Here is a 20,498-nt window from a genome sequence, read left to right on the forward strand (position 1 = left end):
AGTTTAGAAACATGAGACATCCCACCGCTGCCACCAAAAAAAAAAAAAAGAAAAAGAAAAAAAAAAAGAAACATGAGACACCTCAGTTTAATCTCAGCTCTGAGTATTAAGTGCTTAAGTAGCAGAGGTATGACCTTTTTTTTTTTTTCCTCTTTTTCTATTTTTCTGAAGCTGGAAACGGGGAGAGACAGACAGACTCCCGCATGCGCCCGACCGGGATCCACCTGGCACGCCCACCAGGGGGCGACGCTCTGTTGCGACCAGAGCTACTCTAGCGCCTGGGGCAGAGGCCAAGGAGCCATCCCCAGTGCCCGGGCCATCTTTACTCCAATGGAGCCTCGCTGCGGGAGGGGAAGAGAGAGACAGAGAGGAAGGAGAGGGGGAGGGGTGGAGAAGCAGATGGGCGCTTCTCCTGTGTGCCCTGGCTGGGAATCGAACCCGGGACCTCTGCATGCCAGGCCGACACTCTACCACTGAGCCAACCGGCCAGGGCCGGTATGACCTTTTTTAAGGTTAAAACATACATTGTGAAATTGCATTCATTCCTTACATTTCTAGAGCCCCAAAATAATAAATTTCCTACTATTTTCTGATATAACAGTCTTATCAATTATACTTATTGATTATATACTGTTAACAATAAAATGAGAATTTTTAATATGTTTCAGTGTATTGATATATATTATTAATATGTATTATAGTGTACATTGATCATTATATTTATCTGCTGAAGAGCATTTTCCTTTTTCTATATAAAATACTACTTTGTCTTTTCCCTATTAATTGCCTTTGATCAATATTGACCCTTCTGTTCCTTATATGTAACTTTAGAAACTGTTAGAGCAGGGGTCCCCAAACTACGGCCCGCAGGCCGCATGCGGCCCTCTGAGGCCATTTATCCGGCCCCGCCGCACACCCGGAAGGGGCACCTCTTTCATTGGTGGTCAGTGAGAGGAGCATAGTTCCCATTGAAATACTGGTCAGTTTGTTGATTTAAATTTAATTGTTCTCTATTTTAAATATTGTATTCGTTCCCATTTTGTTTGTTTACTTTAAAATAAGATATGTGTAGTGTGCATAGGGATTTGTTCATAGTTTTTTTATAGTCTGGCCCTCCAATGGTCTGAGGGACAGTGAACTGGCCCCCTGTGTAAAAAGTTTGGGGACCCCTGTGTTAGAGCTTTATGTCTGGTCATAATCAATACAGATGGAGTGTTGAGGGTCCTACAAATGATATTTATGGACCTAATTATACAGGGATCCAAAGAAATATTACACTAAAATAATAGTTTTTCTATATTGTTTTAAGAAAGAAAAGTTCTTTCAGATTTCTGTCAGGTTCCAATCTGTTAGTTTGTACTAATTTTAGCTAAAATTCTACAATTTATCAAGGCATAAGTTGGGAGGTTTCTTTTCTTTTTTTTTTTTTTTGAGAAGCATCATCAGTATTTTGTTGTGACACCTTAGTTGTTCATTGCTTGCTCTCTCATATGTGCCCCGACTGCGGGCCCTCAGCAGACTGAGCAACCCCCCGCTCGAGCCAGCGACCTTGGGCTCAAGTCGGTGCGCTCTGATCAAACCAAATGAACCCGTGCCCACGCTGGCAACCTCGGGGTCTCGAACCTGGGTCCCCCGCATCCCAGTCTGACGCTCCATCCACTGCGCTACTACCCGGTCGGGAGGGAGGTTTCTTAAGTACATAATCCATGGCCATTTCATATTTCCTATGAAATAATTCTGACCTTTTTTGTATATTTCTGTCACACTTTTATTGCATATCCTTAACAACTTGGAACTCTTGCTTCAGAAGGACTATGAGAAAACAGAGGAAGTGTGTCAGTTACGGACTTTGGTAAATCACTTGCGAGAGCTGATCACATTACACAGGAGATACAACTGCAAATTATCCCTCTCTGATTTTGAGAAGGTAAACGTCTGGATTTATTAACAATTTTTTTTATCATACCCAGGATGAGCAGAGTTTGCATTTATACTATCTTTTTTTTTATTTTTCATCCAGGAAAATACAACCACCATTGTGTTCCGAATGTTTGATAGAGTGCTGGCCCCAGAGCTGGTTCCATCCACCTTGGAGAAGTTTATAGGTGTGTACATGCGGGAACATGACTTGCAGGAGGAGGAACTTCTCATTCTGTACATAGAGGTAACTTGGTAACTTTTTCTTTACTTCCAGTCTCTTTTCTTGGCTCTCTGCCCTGTGTAATTGTAGTAAATGTTTTTTTTTGTTTCTTTGTTTGTTTGTTTTTACACAGACAGAGCGAGAGTCAGAGAGAGGGATAGATAGGGACAGACAGACAGGAACAGAGAGAGATGAGAAGCATCAATCATCAGTTTTTCATTGCGACACCTTAGTTGTTCATTGATTGCTTTCTCATATGTGCTTGACCAGGGTGCTACAGCAGACTGAGTAACCCCTTCCTTGAGCCAGTGACCTTGGGTCCAAGCTGGTGAGCTTTGCTCAAACCAGATGAGCCCACGCTCAAGCTGGTAACCTCAGGGTCTCGAACCTGGGTCCTCCGCATCCCAGTCTGACGCTGTATCTTCTGCACCACCACCTGGTCAGGCTAGTAAATGTTTAATACAGTGTGTTAACTGTTCGAATTTGCAGCAGCATATCCTGTTGGTTAAGAATGTGGGTTAACTCTGCTATAGAACAACTGGCAAGCTTGAGCAAAATAGGATGATATTAGGTCTTTCTCCAAATGGTTGTTACGAGATAATAGGAACATGAGCTCAATAAACATTAGCAATTACTTTTTGGTAGTCTTAATGATGTACCATATCCTATTTATAGATTCTTCGAGAATCTTTCCTTTACATGTTCTCTGAACCATGTAATAAAACTGAAGGTCAAGTTATATTAAACAATGTCATTCCCATAAAGTCAATTTAAAAAAATTTAGTAAATAAAACTGAATGTCAAGAATTTGGCAGTTTTGGGGTTTTTTGACCATGATTCAGTAGTTCAGAATTCATGGCTAAGTGCAAGTTTTTGTTTTTTTACCCATCTGTAAAAGCTATTTATATCTATATGTATGTTTTACTTTGTTTTAGTGAAAGTTAAATTGAAAAAAAAAAAAGATACTTATTCCTTTTTAGGATTTATTAAAGAGATGCAGTTCAAAGTCCGCCTCACTCTTTGAAACAGCTTGGGAAGCAAAAGCCATGGCCGTCATCGGGTGCCTGTCTGACACGGATGTAAGTCCACAGAGACCATGGACACTCCCCGCCCCGTGCTGCAGCTGCCCCTGAAACGGCCTTCCTGGTCACAGAAGCAGCATGTGTTTGTTAAGGACGATTGGTGTAGGATGAAAAAGGAATAAAAACAATTAAAAACCACCCATAATTCTATTTTATTTAATTACGAAAATTAAAAGCAATAGTTTTCTTATTCCCACCCTTAGAAGAACCACCATGGATAACTGGGTGCATATATTTCTAGGATTTTCCTACGGTTTCACAAACACAGAGACGTTTTAAAAAATATACTACAATCTATATGCTCTTATTTTGATATCCACTGTTAATTGCCACTGTTATAAAAAAAAATCATGAAATATATATATTTTTAAACACAGGCTGTAGAGTCTAATAGTTACATGACTTAACTTTCAGCAGAGAAAATACTTCTCAAAATATTTTCTAAATATTAAAATCACCCCTTTGTATGTGAAAATGGGAAGAAATGGATGGTTTTGTGGTCAGAAGCTGAAATAGTCTCAAGCTACCCATCAGGAGATGTAAGCCCTCTGCTGTGGATTGGACAGTGTCCTGATCTTGCATGAAATGTAACTCTGGGGGCTGCTCACTGTCCCGTGTGTGTCTCCGCAGCTCATATTCGATGCAGTGCTTAAGATAATGTATGCAGCCGTGGTGCCCTGGAGCGCGGCAGTGGAGCAGCTGGTGAAACAGCACCTGGAGATGGACCACCCCAAGTAAGACGGCGCTCTACCCAACCTCTGTCCTGTGCTGGGCAAACCTCATGTGTTACATTGACATTTTTTTTTTCTGGTTTTCTATCCCTTACTGTGTCTTGTTATTTCATAAAAATGATAATCCATGTTAATATCAATAAATTTACTTTTAGGGTCAAGTTATTACAGGAGAGTTACAAACTGATGGAGATGAAGAAGCTTTTACGAGGTTATGGAATAAGGGAGGTGAACCTCTTAAACAAGGAAATAATGGTAAGGACACGGAAGAGTTTTTCCACCCCCTTGTTCCTTCTCTAGGGCAGCAGTGTGGGAAATTTAATGAGGATTTTGTGTTCTTAAAAGTAATAGAGTTAGGTTTTCCACTACTTTCCTTTGTTAAACAGAATGTTAACAGGGTGCTGACTGTTTATTAGAGTAGAGAGGACAACAAATGGTTAATAAAGAAAAGAAAGGACTATATCAAATCATCACAAAAAAAAAAAAAAAAAGCAAAGCCTTTCCAGGCGGTGGCGCAGTGGATAGAGCATAGGCCTGGGACGCTGAGAACCCAGGGTCAGAACCCCGAGGTCACCGGCTTGAGTGCAGGTTCATTCAGCTTGAAAGCGGGGTTGCCAGCTTGAGTATAGGATCATAGACATGACCCCATGGTTGCTGGCTTGAGCTTAAAGGTTGCTGGCTTGAATAAGGGGTCACTGGCTCGGCTGGAGCGCCCCTCCATATGTCAAGACACATATGAGAAAGCAATCAATGAACAACTAAGGTGCCACAACTTTGAGTTGATGCTTCTCATCTCTCTGCCTTCCTTCTATCTGTCCCTGTCTGTCTATCTCTGTATTTCTCTCGCACACACACAAAAAATCATCACATTGAACACCTTCATTATATACAATGTTTATTTGTCAATTATACCCCAATAAAGCTAGAGGAAAAAAGAACTTAGGTAGGACTGTCATAAAATGCACAATGTGAATTATTTTTTAATGATTTTATATGGCTTAGTTTTTTTGCTGCCTTATTTTAATTAGGATTTTGCCCTATGAATAAATGATTTCTGGGTTTTCTGAGAGATTTTTGTAACAAAGGAGTGTGTATATGATCTCTGTTTCAGAGGGTGGTCAGATACATTCTCAAACAAGATGTCCCATCTTCTTTAGAAGATGCTTTGAAGGTGGCCCAAGCCCATATGTTGACTGATGATGAAATTTACAGTCTGAAGATGATTGACCTAATAGATAGAGATCAGGTATGCAAGTTTTATGTTGCTCTTTGCTCTTTCTTTCCTACGGTTTCTTTGTCAGTGAAATCCTTAAAAACTCAAAACAGTCAAATTATCCAAATAGACTGGCACAAGATAAAGTTATACTGAGATTTAAAACATCACATGTTTGATTAACCATGTTTTTTATATCTGTAGGTTCCTTAAAAGCTTTTTGTGAATAGCTAGTGGGTTTTCACATTCTTTGGTACTCAACAAAAGTCAGATCATGTTTTATACTTTCTGTGGTTCCCTTTGATTCCAGAATAGGATATGGGCTTTCTTTGTATTCTTAACTGTTGTTATTTTTCTATAATTCTAAAAGTATAAAATTGCAATGTATAAAGAGGTGGTATTTTAATTTAATATTTTGTTTGCTGTCATTATCAACAGAATTTGCATATTTTTATCTTACCATAATCTAGTTTTCAAAATATCTTTTTACCTTTAAATAGAAAAGAGAGAAGGAAGTCCAAACTGTTCTCTTCACGAAGGTCTCAGCTGTTTTTTCTTGTTTACAGAGTGAGGACTGTGTCGCGTTGTTGAGGTCTTTGCCTTCTGCTGAGGCTGAGAGGACTGCAGAAAGAGTCGTCATCTGGGCACGACTGGCATTGCAAGAGGAGCCAGATAATTCTGACGAGGTGAGATTTTCACTAAATAAAATGTGGGTCAGTCCAGTCTTTATTATGAGAAACTTGCCATCATGCCTTGTAGTATGATCACTGTTCTGCATCTTATGGGACATAGTACCATCAAATAGGAACGCCAGCCACAGAAACAGCGACAGTCTAAATGGTCTCAGAACATTGAAATGTAGGAGCAGTTTCAAGTGAGCATGACCACTTCTCTGGAGATAAGCAGCTGAATATGTAACTTTTCCAGAATAGTTGCATTTTTTACACCTTTAGAGATAGATACCCCCTAACCTGTTTCTGCAGTTCAGTCGTTCTTTTTTTTTTTTTTAACTTGTAGGGAAATGAGGTGGGGGTTTTTTGGGGGGGGTTTTCCTGGCATTTTTCTGAAGCTGGAAATGGGGAGAGACAGCCAGACAGACTCCCGCATGCGCCCAACCGGGATCCACCCGGCACGCCCATCAGGGGCGACGCTCCGCCCCTCCGGGGCTTCGCTCTGCCGCGATCAGAGCCACTCCAGCGCCTGGGGCAGAGGCCAAGGAGCCATCCCCAGCGCCCGGGCCATCCCTGCTCCAATGGAGCCCCGGCTGCGGGAGGGGAAGAGAGAGACAGAGAGGAAGGAGGGGGTGGGGTGGAGAAGCAAATGGGCGCCTCTCCCACGTGCCCCGGCCGGGAATCGAACCCGGGTCCCCCGCACGCCAGGCGACGCTCCACCGCCAAGCCAACCGGCCAGGGCCGAAATGAGGTTTTTTTTAATATCTAATATTTATTATGGTCTTACCATGCAGTGGCCACTAGGTTAAATAATTTAAAGATATTGTCCACTTCCTCTTAGCTGTGAAGTAGGTTCTTAACAATTTAAGTTCAGAAACTAACATTGTGATGATGTCCCCAAGATTATTAGAAAGTGGCAGAACCTCAACTCAAACCTGAGTCTGGGCCCTTAACCATAGGCTGCCCTGCATCACGCAGAAAATCTCTTTGGTGTGGACCTGGGCCCAACATCTATCATGTCCTTTTTTTGTTTTTCTTACAAAGACAGACAGAATCAGAGAGAGGGACAGATAGGAACGGAGAGAGATGAGAAGCATCAATCATCAGTTTTTCGTTGCGACACCTTAGTTGTTCATTGATTGCTTTCTCATATGTGCCTTGACCGCAGGCCTTCAGCAGACCGAGTAACCCCTTGCTCAAGCCAGAGACCTTGGGCCCAAGCTGGTGAGCTTTGCTCAAACCAGATGAGCCCACGCTCAAGCTGGTGAGCTCGGGGTCTCGAACCTGGGTCCTCCGCATCCCAGTCCAACGCTCTATCCACTGTGCCATCACCTGGTCAGGCTATCATGTCCTTTAATTAAAGCTTTTCCCTGTTTGGTTTTTATTCTTTCTCTCTCTCACTTTTTTTTCTTTTTCTTTTTTTAATACTTTTGGTCTTGAAGATAATTTGACTTCAGTTCTCTAGGGCTAAACAAGTTTAGTTCTCTTTAACTTTTCCAAATGTTTTCTCAAGTAATAAACAAAACAGTAAAAATCAAAACAACCAAACAAACACCCAAGTGTTTATAGTTGATAGGTACGTCATCTGTATTTCTAAACCACATATCCAAGGGTTTATACTGGCATTCTTCATGTTTAGATTATATATAATTCAATTTTGACCCATTTTTTGGTTCCCCAACTTCAAGTACCATAAACTTCTCAGGTTTTTTTAGCAATTTTATTTTATTGATTTTTAAAGAGTGGGGGAGGGAGAAAGAGACAGACAGGTAGGCAGAAACGTCAGTCTCTTTTGTGCCCTGACTGGGGATCAAACTGGCAACCTTTGTATATCGGGATAGTGCTCTAACCAACTGAACTATCCGTTCAGGGCAATTTTTCAGCAATTTTTATTGTTTTATTTTTTTTTCTTATCCCATAGTTCTTTTTTACTTGTTATGTACGTGTACTACCAAAATGGCAAATCAGGAACTCGATTTCACTTTGAGTATTTCTTTTTTTTAGGACAAGGCCTGGAGAATGTCTGTAGTGAAGACATCAGTAGACATTCTTAAAGTACTGTGTGACATTCAGAAAGGTAGTATCTCTGTTCCCTGACCTTGCTTTTGTTCTAAAGCCCGTCCTTTCCAGAAGAGAGCATCAGTGCCGGCTCTCATCCTTACCCATAGTTCTTCTGGTTCCGATGGTGTTTATTGATCCCACCCATTTTTCTTCGTGAAAAGTCCTCTTTGCTTCATTATTTTGATTTGCAGCCTAAGAACAGGCGCATCTGTAATCCACTTACCGTTTGTTTATATGCATCAGTAAACTCTTTCATGTTGGGCTAGATTTCTGTGGTGCCTTGCACTCATTCATTACTCATATTTCTCCGTATCATTTGATTGTGATTGGGGGTGAAAACCCATTTAACCTTGAACTTCAATAAAATGATTAACAAAGTCACTCTCTTGGGAAGAAAAGAGCTCCAATTTATTTCAGAAAAATTGCCAGTTTTCTTGTAGCCCAAAAACTTCTTCTCTCTTGTACCTCCTGCAAAAATAATCTTTTTTGTACTTTAAATGACCTTCAATTAATATCTCTATAGAATTATGGAAGGCTTGAGATAAGAAAAGCCAGAGCTAATTAAAATTTTAGCTTTTTAAATTCTGATATTGTGTAAATTTGAGATGTCTGCGCTAATTTTAACCTTTTTTTTTAATTTTTAAAAAATTCATTTTAGAGAGGAGAGAGAGTGAGAGAGAGAGAGAGAGATAGAGAGAGAGAGAAAGGAGGGAGAAGCAGGAAACATCAACTCCCATACATGCCCTGACCAGACAAGTGCACGGTTTTGAACCGGTGACCTAGGCGTTCTAGGTCAACACTTTATCCACTGCACCACCACAGGTCAGGCTAATTTTAACCTTTTTAATTACAGACAATCTGCAGAAGAAGGATGACTGTGAAGAAATGCTGGTTCTATTTAAGGCTATTGCTAGCTTACAGGTAAAGCTCTAAGGCTCTGGTCTGGCCCTTGCTCTTAACGTTTTCTGCACTAGCCTTCAGAGACTTGAGGTATACTGGCTTTCCTTCTCTTTCTCTCGCTCTCTCTTTTATTTTTTAAATTCAGTGGGAGGAGGGGAGGCAGACAGACTCCTGGATTTGCCCCAACCAGGATCCACCCCAGCACACCTACTAGAGCAGCGGTTCTCAACCTGTGGGTTGCGACCCCGGTGGGGGTCAAACGACCAAAACACAGGGGCCGCCTAAAGCCATCGGAAATACGTATTTTATTTTAAAATGTATTGTATAATAAATATGTATTTTCCGCTGGCTTTAGGCGACCCCTGTGTTTTGGTCGTTCGACCCCCGCCTGGGATCGCAACCCACAGGTTGAGAACCGCTGTACTAGAGGGTGATGCTTTGCCCATCTGGAGCATTGCTCTATTGCTCAGCAACCAAGCTCTTTTTTTTTTTTTTTAATTGTAATTTATTTCAACTATAATGCAGTTTTTGTTTGTTGTTGTGGTTTTTTTTTGTGTGTGTGTGGGTTTTTTTTGTATTTTTCTGAAGCTGGAAACGGGGAGAGACAGTCAGACAGACTCCCACATGCGCCCGACCGGGATCCACCCGGCACACCCACCAGGGGCGACGTTCTACCCACCAGGGGGCGATGCTCTGCCCCTCTGGGGGCTCTCTCTGCCGCGACCAGAGCCACTCTAGCGCCTGGGGCAGAGGCCAAGGAGCCATCCCCAGCGCCCGGGCCATCCTCGCTCCAATGGAGCTTTGGCTGCGGGAGGGGAACAGAGAGACAGAGAGGAAGGAGGGGGTGGGGTGGAGAAGCAAATGGGCGCTTCTCCTATGTGCCCTGGCCGGGAATTGAACCCGGGTCCCCCACACGCCAGGCCGATGCTCTACCGCTGAGCCAACCGGCCAGGGCCTGTTGTTTTTTTTACAGAGTCAGAGAGAGGGATAGATAGGGATAGATAGACAGGAACGGAGAGAGATCAGAAGCATCAATCATCAGTTTTTCATTGTGGCACTTTAGTTGTTCATTGATTGCTTTCTCATATGTGCCTTGACTGTGGGGCTACAGCAGACCGAGTAACCAACCCCTTGCTCAAGCCAGTGACCTTGGGTCCAAGCTGGTGAGCTTTGCTCAAACCAGATGAGCCCGTGCTCAAGCTGGCGACCTCGGGGTCTTGAACCTGGGTTCTCCGCATCCCAGTCCGACGCTCTATCCACTACACCACCGCCTGGTCAGGCTCAAGCTGTTCTTAGCACTTGAGGTAGAGGCCATGGAGCCATCCTTATTGCCCCGGACCAACTCACTCCAATCGAGCCATGGCTGTAGAAGAGTAAGAGGAAAAGAAAGAGAGAGAGAAGTGAGAAGAGGAGGGGTGAAGAATCAGATGGGCGCTTATCCTGTGTGCCCTGACTGGGAATTGAACCCAGGACTTCCACATGCCAGGCCATTGTTCTACCACTGAGTAACTGGCCAGGGCCTCTCTCTTTTTAAAAACAGCTTTATTTAGATATAGTTAACATTCTATGTTGTTTTCTCTATTTAAACTATAGAATTCAATGGTTTGGGATATATTGCTTTATCCCATTTTTTTTTTTTTTTTTAATTTTTATTTATTTATTTATTCATTTTAGGGGGGAGAGAGAGAGAGAGAGAGAGAGAGAGAGAGAAGGGGGAGGAGCAGGAAGCATCAACTCCCATATGTGCCTTGACCAGGCAAGCCAGGGTTTTGAACCGGCGACCTCAGTGTTTCCAGGTTGACGCTTTATCCACTGCGCCACCACAGGTCAGGCATATCCCATTTTTTTTAATTGTGACAGAGTACATACAACATAAATGTTGCCATTCTTACCATTTTCCAATATGAACTTCAGTGACACTAATTACATTTACAGTGTTGTCTGACTATCACCATCACTACTCTCTACTTTTAATTACGTCCAGCAGAAACTCTGAGCCTAGTGAGCAGTAATTCCCCAATTCCTCCCTGCCCACAGTTCCTGGTAACCTTGCATCCACTTTTCGTCCCTATGAATTTGCCTATTCTGTATATTTTATATAAGTGGAATCATATGATATACTGTATGTCCTTTTGTACCTGGCTTTTTTTTCCTGGTTCAGAAAAAAACATTCTAGGTCTGGAGTTAGCAGCCACCCAGTAGTTACAGGGAGAAAGAGCAAAGCCAGGTCCTGCAAGCCACCAGGGAAGAATTGCCTGAATCTAGTATTGAATCCATCCCACCTATTTAGGGCTCCCCACAGTTCTAGCTCAGAATGTCAATGATGCCAAAGTGGAGAACACCGTGGGTAAAAGTGATGTTTTCCTATTTTCTTTTTTTTTTTCTACATGTTTTTTAATTAATTTTAATGGGGTGACATTGATAAATCAGGGTACATATGTTCAGAGAAAACATCGCTAGGTTATTTTGACATCTGATTATGCTGCATTCCCATCACCCAAAGTCCAATTGTCTTCTGTCACCTTCTAACTGGTTTTCTTTGTGCCCCTCCCCTCCCCCAACCCCCTCCCTCTCCCCCCCCACCCTGTAAACCCCACACTCTTGTCCATGCCTCTGAGTCTCATTTTTATGTCCCACCTATGTATGGAATCATATAGTTCTTAGTTTTTTCTGATTTACTTATTTCGCTCAGTATAATGTTATCAAGATCCATCCATGTTGTTGTAAATGATCCGATGTCATCATTTCTTATGGCTGAGTAGTATTCCATAGTATATATGTACCAAAGCTTTTTTTAATCCACTCGTCCACTGACGGACACTTGGGCTGTTTCCAGATCTTCGCTATTGTGAACAATGCTGCCATAAACATAGGGGTGCATTTCTTCTTTATAAACAGTGCTATGGTGTTCTTGGGGTATATTCCTAACAGTAGTATAGCTGGGTCAAAAGGCAGTTCGATTTTTAATTTCTTGAGGAATCTCCATACTGTTTTCCACAGTGGCTGCACCAGTCTGCATTCTCACCAACAGTGCAGGAAGGTTCCTTTTTCTCCACATCCTCGCCAGCACTTACTCTGTGTTGTTTTGTTGAAGAGCACTGTTCTGACTGATGTGAGGTGATATCTCATTGTGGTTTTAATTTGCATTTCTCTAATGATTAGTGATGTTGAGCATTTTTTCATATACCTATTGGCCATCTATATGTCCTCTTTGGAGAAGTGTCTATTCATTTCTTTCACCCATTTTTTGATTGGATTGTTTGTCTTCCTGGTATTAGTTTTACAAGTTCTTTGTAAATTTTGGTTATTAACCCCTTATCAGACGTATTGTCAAATATATTCTCCCATTGTGTAGTTTGTCTTTTTATTCTGTTCTTATTCTCTTTGGCTGTGCAGAAGCTTTTTAGTTTGATATAGTCCCATTTGTTTATCCTGTCTTTTATTTCACTTGCCCGTGGAGATAAATCGGCAAATATATTGCTGTGAGAGATGTCAGAGAGCTTACTACCTATGTTTTCTTCTAAGATGCTTATGGTTTTACGGCTTACATTTAAGTCTTTTATCCATTTTGAGTTTATTTTTGTGAATGGTGTAAGTTGGTGGTCTAGTTTTATTTTTTTGCAGGTAGCTGTCCAATTTTCCCAACACCATTTGTTAAAGAGGCTGTCTTTACTCCATTGTATGCTCTTACCTCCTTTGTCAAGTATCAGTTGTCCATAACAGTGTGGATTTATTTCTAGGTTCTTCGTTCTGTTCCATTGATCTATGTGCCTGTTCTTATGCCAGTACCAGGCTGTTTTGAGTACAATGGCCTTGTAGTATATAACTTGTTATCAGGAAGTGTGATACCTCCCACTTTATTCTTCCTTTTCAAGATTGCTGAGGCTATTCGTGTTCTCTTTTGGTTTCATATGAATTTTTGGAATATTTGTTCTATATCTTTGAAGTATGTCATTGGTATTTTAATAGGAATTGCATTGAATTTATATATTGCTTTGGGTAATATAGACATTTTAATGATGTTTATTCTTCCTAACCATGAGTACAATATATGCTTCCACTTGTTTGTATCTTCCCTGATTTTTTTAATCAATGTTTTATAATTTTCCGAGTATAAGTCTTTAATCTCCCTGGTTAAATTTATTCAGGTACTTTATTTTTTTGGCTGCAATGGTAAAGGGGATTGATTCCTTAATTTCTCTTTCTGACAGTTCATTGTTAGTGTATAAAAATGCCTCTGAGGCCCTGGCCAGTTGGCTCAGTGGTAGAGCGTTGGCCTGGCGTGCGGGGGAACCGGGTTCAATTCCCAACCAGGGCACCCAGGAGAGGCGCCCATCTGCTTCTCCACCCCTCCCCCTCTCCTTCCTCTCTGTCTCTCTCTTCCCCTCTGGCAGCCAAGGTTCCATTGGAGCAAAGATGGCCCGAGCGCTGGGGATGGCCCCATGGCCTCTGCCTCAGGCGCTAGAGTGGCTCTGGTCACGGCAGAGCAACACCCCGGATGGGCAGAGCATCGCCCCCTGGTGGGCGTGCCAGGTGGATCCCGCTTGGGCGCATGCGGGAGTCTGTCTGACTGTCTCCCTGTTTCCAGCTTCAGAAAAATACAAAAAAAAAAAAAAAAAAAAAGCCTCTGATTTCTGAGTATTAATTTTATATCCTACCACTTTGCTGAATTCATTTATCAGGTCTAGTAGTTTATTGACTGAGACTTTAGGGTTTTCTATATACAATATCGTATCATCTGCAAATAATAATAGTTTTACTTCTTTTTTTCCAATTTTGATGCCTTTTATTTATTTTTCTTGTCTGATTGCTGTGGCTAGGACTTCCAGAACTATGTTGAATAAGAGTGGTGAAAAGGGGCACCCCTGCCTTGTTCCTGATCTTAAGGGGATTGCTTTTAATTTTTGCCCATTGAGTATGATGTTGGCTGTGGGTTTGTTATAGATGGCCTTTATCATGTTGAGGTATGTTTCCTGTATTCCCATTTGCTGAGAGGTTTTTTTTTTTTGTTTGTTTGTTTTTTTACAGAGGCAGAGATAGACAGGGACAGACAGACAGGAATGGAGAGAGATGAGAAGCATCAATCATTAGTTTTTCATTGCGCGTTGCGACTTCTTAGTTGTTCATTGATTGCTTTCTCATATGTGCCTTGACCGCGGACCTTCAGCAGACCGAGTAACCCCTTGCTGGAGCCAGCAACCTTGGGTCCAAGCTGGTGAGCTTTTTGCTCAAGCCAGATGAGCCCGCGCTCAAGCTGGCGACCTCGGGGTCTCGAACCTGGGTCCTTCCGCATCCCAGTCCGATGCCCTATCCACTGTGCCACCACCTGGTCAGGCTTGCTGAGAGTTTTGATCATGAATGGGTGCTGGATTTTATCAAATGCTTTTTCTGCATCTATTGAAATTATCATGTGGTTTTTGTCCTTCCTTTTGTTTATGTGATGAATCACATTGATTGATTTGCGAATATTGTACCAGCCTTGCCTCTCAAGAATAAATCCCACTTGATCATGGTATGATTTTTTTCATATATTGCTGGATCCGGTTTGCTAATATTTTGTGGAGGATTTTAGCATCTAAATTCATCAGGGATATTGGCCTATAATTTTCTTTCTTTGTGTTTTCTTTGCCTGGTTTTGGAATCAGAATTATACTCACCTCATAAAAGGAGCTTGGAAGTCTTCCTTCCTCTTGAATTTTTTGAAATAGCTTGAGAAAGATAGGTGTTAGTTCTTCTTTGAATATTTGGTAGAATTCACTTGTGAAGCCATCAGGCCCAGGACTTTTCTTTTTTTGGGAGGTTTTTGTTTTGTATTTTTCTGAAGCTGGAAACGGGGAGAGACAGTCAGACAGACTCCCGCATGCGCCCGACCGGGATCCACCCGGCACGCCCACCAGGGGAGACGCTCTGCTCACCAGGGGGCGATGCTCTGCCCCTCCGGGGCGTTGCTCTGCCGCAACCAGAGCCACTCTAGCGCCTGGGGCAAAGGCCAAGGAGCCATCCCCAGCGCCCGGGCCATCTTTGCTCCAATGGAGCCTTGGCTGCGGGAGGGGAAGAGAGAGACAGAGAGGAAGGAGGGGGGGTGGAGAAGCAAATGGGCGCTTCTCCTATGTGCCCTGGCTGGAAATTGAACCCAGGTCCCCCACACGCCAGGCCAACGCTCTACTGCTCATCCAACCGGCCAGGGCCGGGAGTTTTTTGATAACTGTTTCAATCTTATTTGTTGTAATCGGTCTGTTTAGGTTTTTTGATTCTCCCAGATTAATTTTTGGAAGATTATATGTTTCATGGATTTTTTCCATTTTATCTAGGTTGTCTTAATTTTTTGGTGTACAGTTCTTCATAGTATTTTCTTAAAATATTTTGTATTTCTGTTGTGTCAGTCCTTATATCTCCACTCTCATTTCTAATTTTATTTATTTGAGTCATCTCTCTTTTTTTCTTGGTGAGTCTGGTTAAAGGTTCATCAATCTTATTTACCGTTTTCAAAGAACCAGCTCCTGGTTTCATTGATCCTCTGTATTGTTTCTTTAGCCTCTATGTCATTTATTTCTGCTCTAATCTTTATTATTTCCTTCCTTCTACTAGCTCTGGTCTTTACTTGCTGTTCTTTTTCTACTTCTTTTAGATGCAGGGTCAAGTTGTTTATTTGAGCTTTTTCTAGCTTCTTAAGGTATGCCTGTAATGCTATGAACTTCCCTCTCAGGACTGCTTTTGCTGTGTCCCATAAATTTTGAGTTGATGTATGCTCGTTATCGTTCGTTTCCAGGAATTTTTTAATTTCTTCTTTGATCTCATTGTTAACCCATTCATTATTTAATAACATGCTGTTTAGTTTCCAAGTGTTTGAGTATTTTTCAGTTTTTCTGTTGTGGTTGATTTCTAGTTTCATGCCATTGTGATCAGAGAAAGTGCTCGATATGATTTCAATCTTCTTAAATTTGTTGAGACCGCTTTTGTACCCTAACATGCGGTCTATCCTAGAGAATGTACCATGAGCACTTGAAAAGAATGCATATTCTGCTGCTTTAGGGTGAAAGGTTCTGAAGATATCTATTAAATCGAGTTGATCTAGTATGTCCTTTAAGTCTGCTGTTTTCTTTGTTAATTTTTTTTCTTGAGGATCTATCTATTGATGTTAGTAGGGTATTGAAATCCCCTACTATTATAGTATTGCTGTTGATCTTGCCATTTAAATCCATCAAAGTCTGCTTTATATATTTAGGTGCTCCTATATTAGGTGCATAATTATAACAGTTATATCTTCCTGTTGGATTGCTCCCTTTATCATTATGTAGTGACCTTCTTTATCTTGTTTTAAAGTCCATTTTGTCTGATATAAGTATTGCTACCCCAGCTTTTTTTTCATTTCCATTTGCGTGAAATAATTTTTTCCATCCTTTTATCTTCAGTCTATGTGCATCTTTTGTTTTAAGGTGTGTCTCTTGTAGACAGCATATGTATGGGTCCTGTTTTCTTATCCACACAGCTACCCTATGTCTTTTTTTTTTTTTTTTTTTTTTTTTTTTTTTCATTTTTCTGAAGCTGGAAACGGGGAGAGACAGTCAGACAGACTCCCGCATGCGCCCGACCGGGATCCACCCGGCACGCCCACCAGGGGCGATGCTCTGCCCACCAGGGGGCGATGCTCTGCCCCTCCGGGGCGTCGCCATATTGCGACCAGAGCCACTCTAGCGCCTGGGGCAGAGGCCACAGAGCCATCCCCAGCGCCCGGGCCATCTTTGCTCCAATGGAGCCTTGGCTGCGGGAGGGGAAGAGAGAGATAGAGAGGAAAGTGCGGCGGAGGGGTGGAGAAGCAAATGGGCGCTTCTCCTGTGTGCCCTGGCCGGGAATCAAACCCGGGTCCTCCGCACGCTAGGCCGACGCTCTACCGCTGAGCCAACCGGCCAGGGCCCCTATGTCTTTTGATTGGATCATTTAATCCATTTACATTTAAGGTTATTATTGATATGTAGTTGTTTATTGCCATTTTATTCTTTAAAACTGTATTCCTCTTTTGCTATATTCTTTTTCTCCTTTGATCTGTTTACAACAGGCCCCTTAGTATTTCTTGCAGGATTGGTTTGGTTGTAGTGAATTCCTTGAGGTTTTTTTTGTCTGGAAAGGTTTTTATTTCTCCTTCAATTTTAAACGATAGCCTTCCTGGATAAAGTAGTCTTGATTTTAGGCTCTTGTTCTGCATTACTTTGAATATTTCTTGCCATTCATTTCTGGCCTCAAGTGTTTCTGTTGAGAAGTCAGACTTCATCCTTATGGTGGCTCCTTTGTAGGTGATAGTCTTTTTTTCTCTAGCAGCTTTTAATATTTTCTCTTTATCACTTAGCTTTGGTATTTTAATTATGATGTGTCTTGGTGTAGATTTCTTTGGGTTTCTCCTTAATGGAGTTCTCTGTGCTTCTTGAATTTGTGAGACGTTTTCCTGCCTTAATTGAGGGGAGTTTTCAGCTATGATATGTTTGAACAAAGTCTCTATTCCTTGTTCTTTCTCTTCTTCTTCAGGAACCCCTATGATGCGAATGTTATTTCTCTTCATGTTGTCACAGAGCTCTCTTAGAGATTCCTCAGACTTTTTGAGTCTCTTTTCTTTTTCTGCTCTGCTTCCATGCCTTCATTTATCTTGTCCTCTAACTCGCTGATTCGATTCTCACTTTATCCATCCTGCTTTTAATTCCTTCCATTGTGTTCTTCATTTCTGATATTGTATTTGTCATTTCTGACTGATTCTTTTTTATTGTTTCAATGTCCTTTTTTATATTTGCTATCTCTTTATTTAGGTGTTCATAATGACCATCTATTGTTGTTCTAATATCTTTGAGCATCCTAACAATCGTTATTTTAAACTCTGCATCTGATAATTTGGTTATATGTGACTCATTCAGGTCCTTTTCTGGGGATTTCTCTTAATTCATTTGTGTTGCATTTTTCTGCCTTTTCATTTTTTCTGTGTAAAAGAAGGTTTTGGCCACTGGAGTCCACTGGGTGTGGCCTCTGTGTTCTCTAGGTGTGGTCTGTCTGCAGGCCCACCACCCCCTCTGCTGTTGCTGCCTAGGGTGTTCGTGTATGGGCGTTGTCAGTGCCTGCCCACTGGGGCTGTTGCTGTGGTTTCCGTCTCTCCTTCATGGGAGTGGCTGTGATCACATGCTCAGGTGTACAAGCCTTGGTGGCCTTGGCCTTTGCCCCGCCCCCGCGGGTGGCGCTATGCTAGGCCCCGAGGGCAGGGGTGGGTACCTTTGCCCAGCTGCGGGTCTCCACCTGATTTCAGGCTTTGGCCCTGCCCTTGCAGGAGGAGTCTGCTCCTGGGGCGGCTGCAAGCCCTGGCTCCGCAGGCCAGGCGGGACTGCGTGCCCACACTCAGTAGCAGGACTCCACCTGTTCTGGGCTTTTGGCTCCACCCCCGTGGGAGGAGCTGGTTCCCAAGTCAGGCCACAAGCCTCAGTTCTTGCAGGTGGGGCAAGGCTGTGCTTCTGTGCCCTTGCTCAAAGGTGGGTCTCCACCCCTTCCAGGGCTCCTGCCCACCCCCCTCCCCGCAGGCTGGATTGCAGGCGGCCTACAGCTGTGCTTGACCACTTTTGCACGTCCCCTCCTCCTCAGCCGGGCAAGACTGAGCTCACACCTGGGCCTCAGTGGTGGCCAGCTTGCTTCCGCCCTTGCCAACAGAACCGCACTTCCGCGTCCCACCGCCGCGCCCTCAGGCGAGCCCTCAGCCGTGTGGGTGGGGGCACTGCAGCTCAGACCCTAAGACTCACTACTGTAGCCCTGAAAGCTCCCTCCTTCTAAGCAACTCTGCTCTGAGTGCCGCTGGAGAGCTTGTTTGGCTGGTGTCCTGCTTCCCTTTGCTGGTATTGCTGTTTCCAGGGGAAATATTTACTTCAGATTTGGGGAGTGACTCGTCCCAGAGGTTAGGGTGGCTGTCTCTCAAAATGTTTTTCCCTGTGTCTCCTAGATTACACTCTCTTCCTGCTACTTCGGTCCTCTCCTCTGTCCGTCCCCCGGAGCCCCCAGTGAGGGGTTGTGAGAGAGGTTTTCTGTGTGGTCCCTTTAAGACGAATCCTGGGACTGAGAAATAAGTCTCTTTCTCACAAACAGTATACTGTCTTGTTTCCAACTAACTACTGTCCGTAGGCCTCTTCTAGTCTTTGGTGCTGCAGGCTGGGGCTTTGTTCCTGGGACTTAGAACCCTCCTCTCTCTGCTAATCTCACTTCCCGCCACACGAGTCTCTCGGCTGTGTTTCGCTCCGGAGAGCTGGGCAGCCCTCTTTGTGTTTCCGCTTTTCCTACCAGTCTCAGTGTGGCTTCTTCAGTGTTCCTTGGTGGAAGAGTCCTCTTAGTTTAGTCCAAAGTTGGTTTTTCCAGATGATGGTTCTTAAAATTAGTTTGTAATCCACTTTGGTTATGGGAGGTGGAAGTTGGTACGTCCCCCTACTCCGCCATCTTGTGTTTTCTTATTTTCTAAACTTGTTATAACATTGTTACTTTCAGAACTTGAATTGTGAAGTCCTTTTTCTTTAAATTTTTAATTTTTATTTATTTATTTTTTTACAGAGACAGAGAGAGATGTCAGAGAGAGGGACAGATAGGGACAGACAGACAGGAACAGAGAGAGATGAGAAGCATCAATCATCAGTTTTTTGTTGTGGCACTTTAGTTATTCATTGATTGCTTTCTCATATGTGCCTTGACTGTGGGGCTACAGCAGACCAAATGACCCCTTGCTCGAGCCAGCATCCTGAAGTCCAAGCTGGTGAGCTTTGTTCAAACCAGATGAGCCCGCACTCAAGCTGGCGACCTCGGGGTCTTGAACCTGGGTCCTCTGTATCCCAGTCCAACGCTCTATCCACTGCGCCACCGCCTGGTCAGGCTCTTTTAATTTTTTAAATTTTGAATTACAACCTGACCAGGCAGTGGTGCAGTGGATAGAGCGTCAGACTGGGACATAGAGGACCCAGGTTTAAAACCGCAAGGTCGCCGGCTTGAGCCCAAGCTCTGGCTTGAGCAAGAAGTCACTCTCTCTGCTGTAGCCCCCTTGTAAAGGCATATAAGAAAAAGCAATCAATGAACAACTAAGGTGATGCAAAGAAGAATTAATGCTTTTGCTTTTCATCTCTCTCCCTTCCTGACTGTTCCTATCTGTCCCTCTCTTTTGTCTCTGTCACAAAGAAAAATTTTTTGAATTACAGTTGACATTCAATGTTGTATTAATTTCAGGTGTACATCATAATGCATGGACATTTATGTAAATTTTTTTTCCTTTCTTTTTTTTTTTCATTTTTCCGAAGCTGGAAACAGGGAGGCAGTCAGACAGACTCCCGCATGCACCCGACTGAGATCCACCCAGCATGCCCACCAGGGGGCGATGCTCTGCCCCTCTGGGGCGTCACTTTGTTGCATCCAGAGCCATCCTAGCGTCTGAGGCAGAGGCCACAGAGCCATCCTCAGCACTCGGGCCATCTTTGCTCCAGTGGAGCCTCGGCTGCAAGAGGGGAAGAGAGAGACAGAGAGGAAGGAGAGGGGGTGGGGTGGAGAAGCAGATGGGTGCTTCTCCTGTATGCCTTGGCCGGGAATCGAACCCAGGACTCCTGCACGCCAGGCCAATGCTCTACCACTGAGCCAACCGGCCAGGGCCATATGTAAATTTTTAAATCTTTAATTTGCACAGGAGTAGCCTTTACCAGAAAGGGA

The 20,498-nt window shown here is 43.1% G+C and overlaps 1 protein-coding gene across 1 annotated transcript in view; it reads left to right on the forward strand.

Annotated features, from left to right (window-relative positions):
- KNTC1 (kinetochore associated 1) overlaps positions 1-20,498 on the forward strand; it is an 80,739-nt gene that overhangs the window by 22,486 nt on the left and 37,755 nt on the right. Inside the window, exons 25-33 of the mRNA XM_066371040.1 lie at positions 1,808-1,927; positions 2,021-2,164; positions 3,121-3,219; positions 3,853-3,956; positions 4,109-4,208; positions 5,065-5,199; positions 5,733-5,852; positions 7,842-7,914; positions 8,752-8,819. Of these exons, the coding sequence (XP_066227137.1) occupies positions 1,808-1,927; positions 2,021-2,164; positions 3,121-3,219; positions 3,853-3,956; positions 4,109-4,208; positions 5,065-5,199; positions 5,733-5,852; positions 7,842-7,914; positions 8,752-8,819 (963 nt within the window). The remainder of the gene's footprint in view (positions 1-1,807; positions 1,928-2,020; positions 2,165-3,120; positions 3,220-3,852; positions 3,957-4,108; positions 4,209-5,064; positions 5,200-5,732; positions 5,853-7,841; positions 7,915-8,751; positions 8,820-20,498) is intronic.

The sequence above is a fragment of the Saccopteryx leptura genome, chromosome 2, assembly GCF_036850995.1.
Source record: "Saccopteryx leptura isolate mSacLep1 chromosome 2, mSacLep1_pri_phased_curated, whole genome shotgun sequence".
NCBI classification, from domain to species: Eukaryota; Metazoa; Chordata; class Mammalia; order Chiroptera; family Emballonuridae; genus Saccopteryx; species Saccopteryx leptura.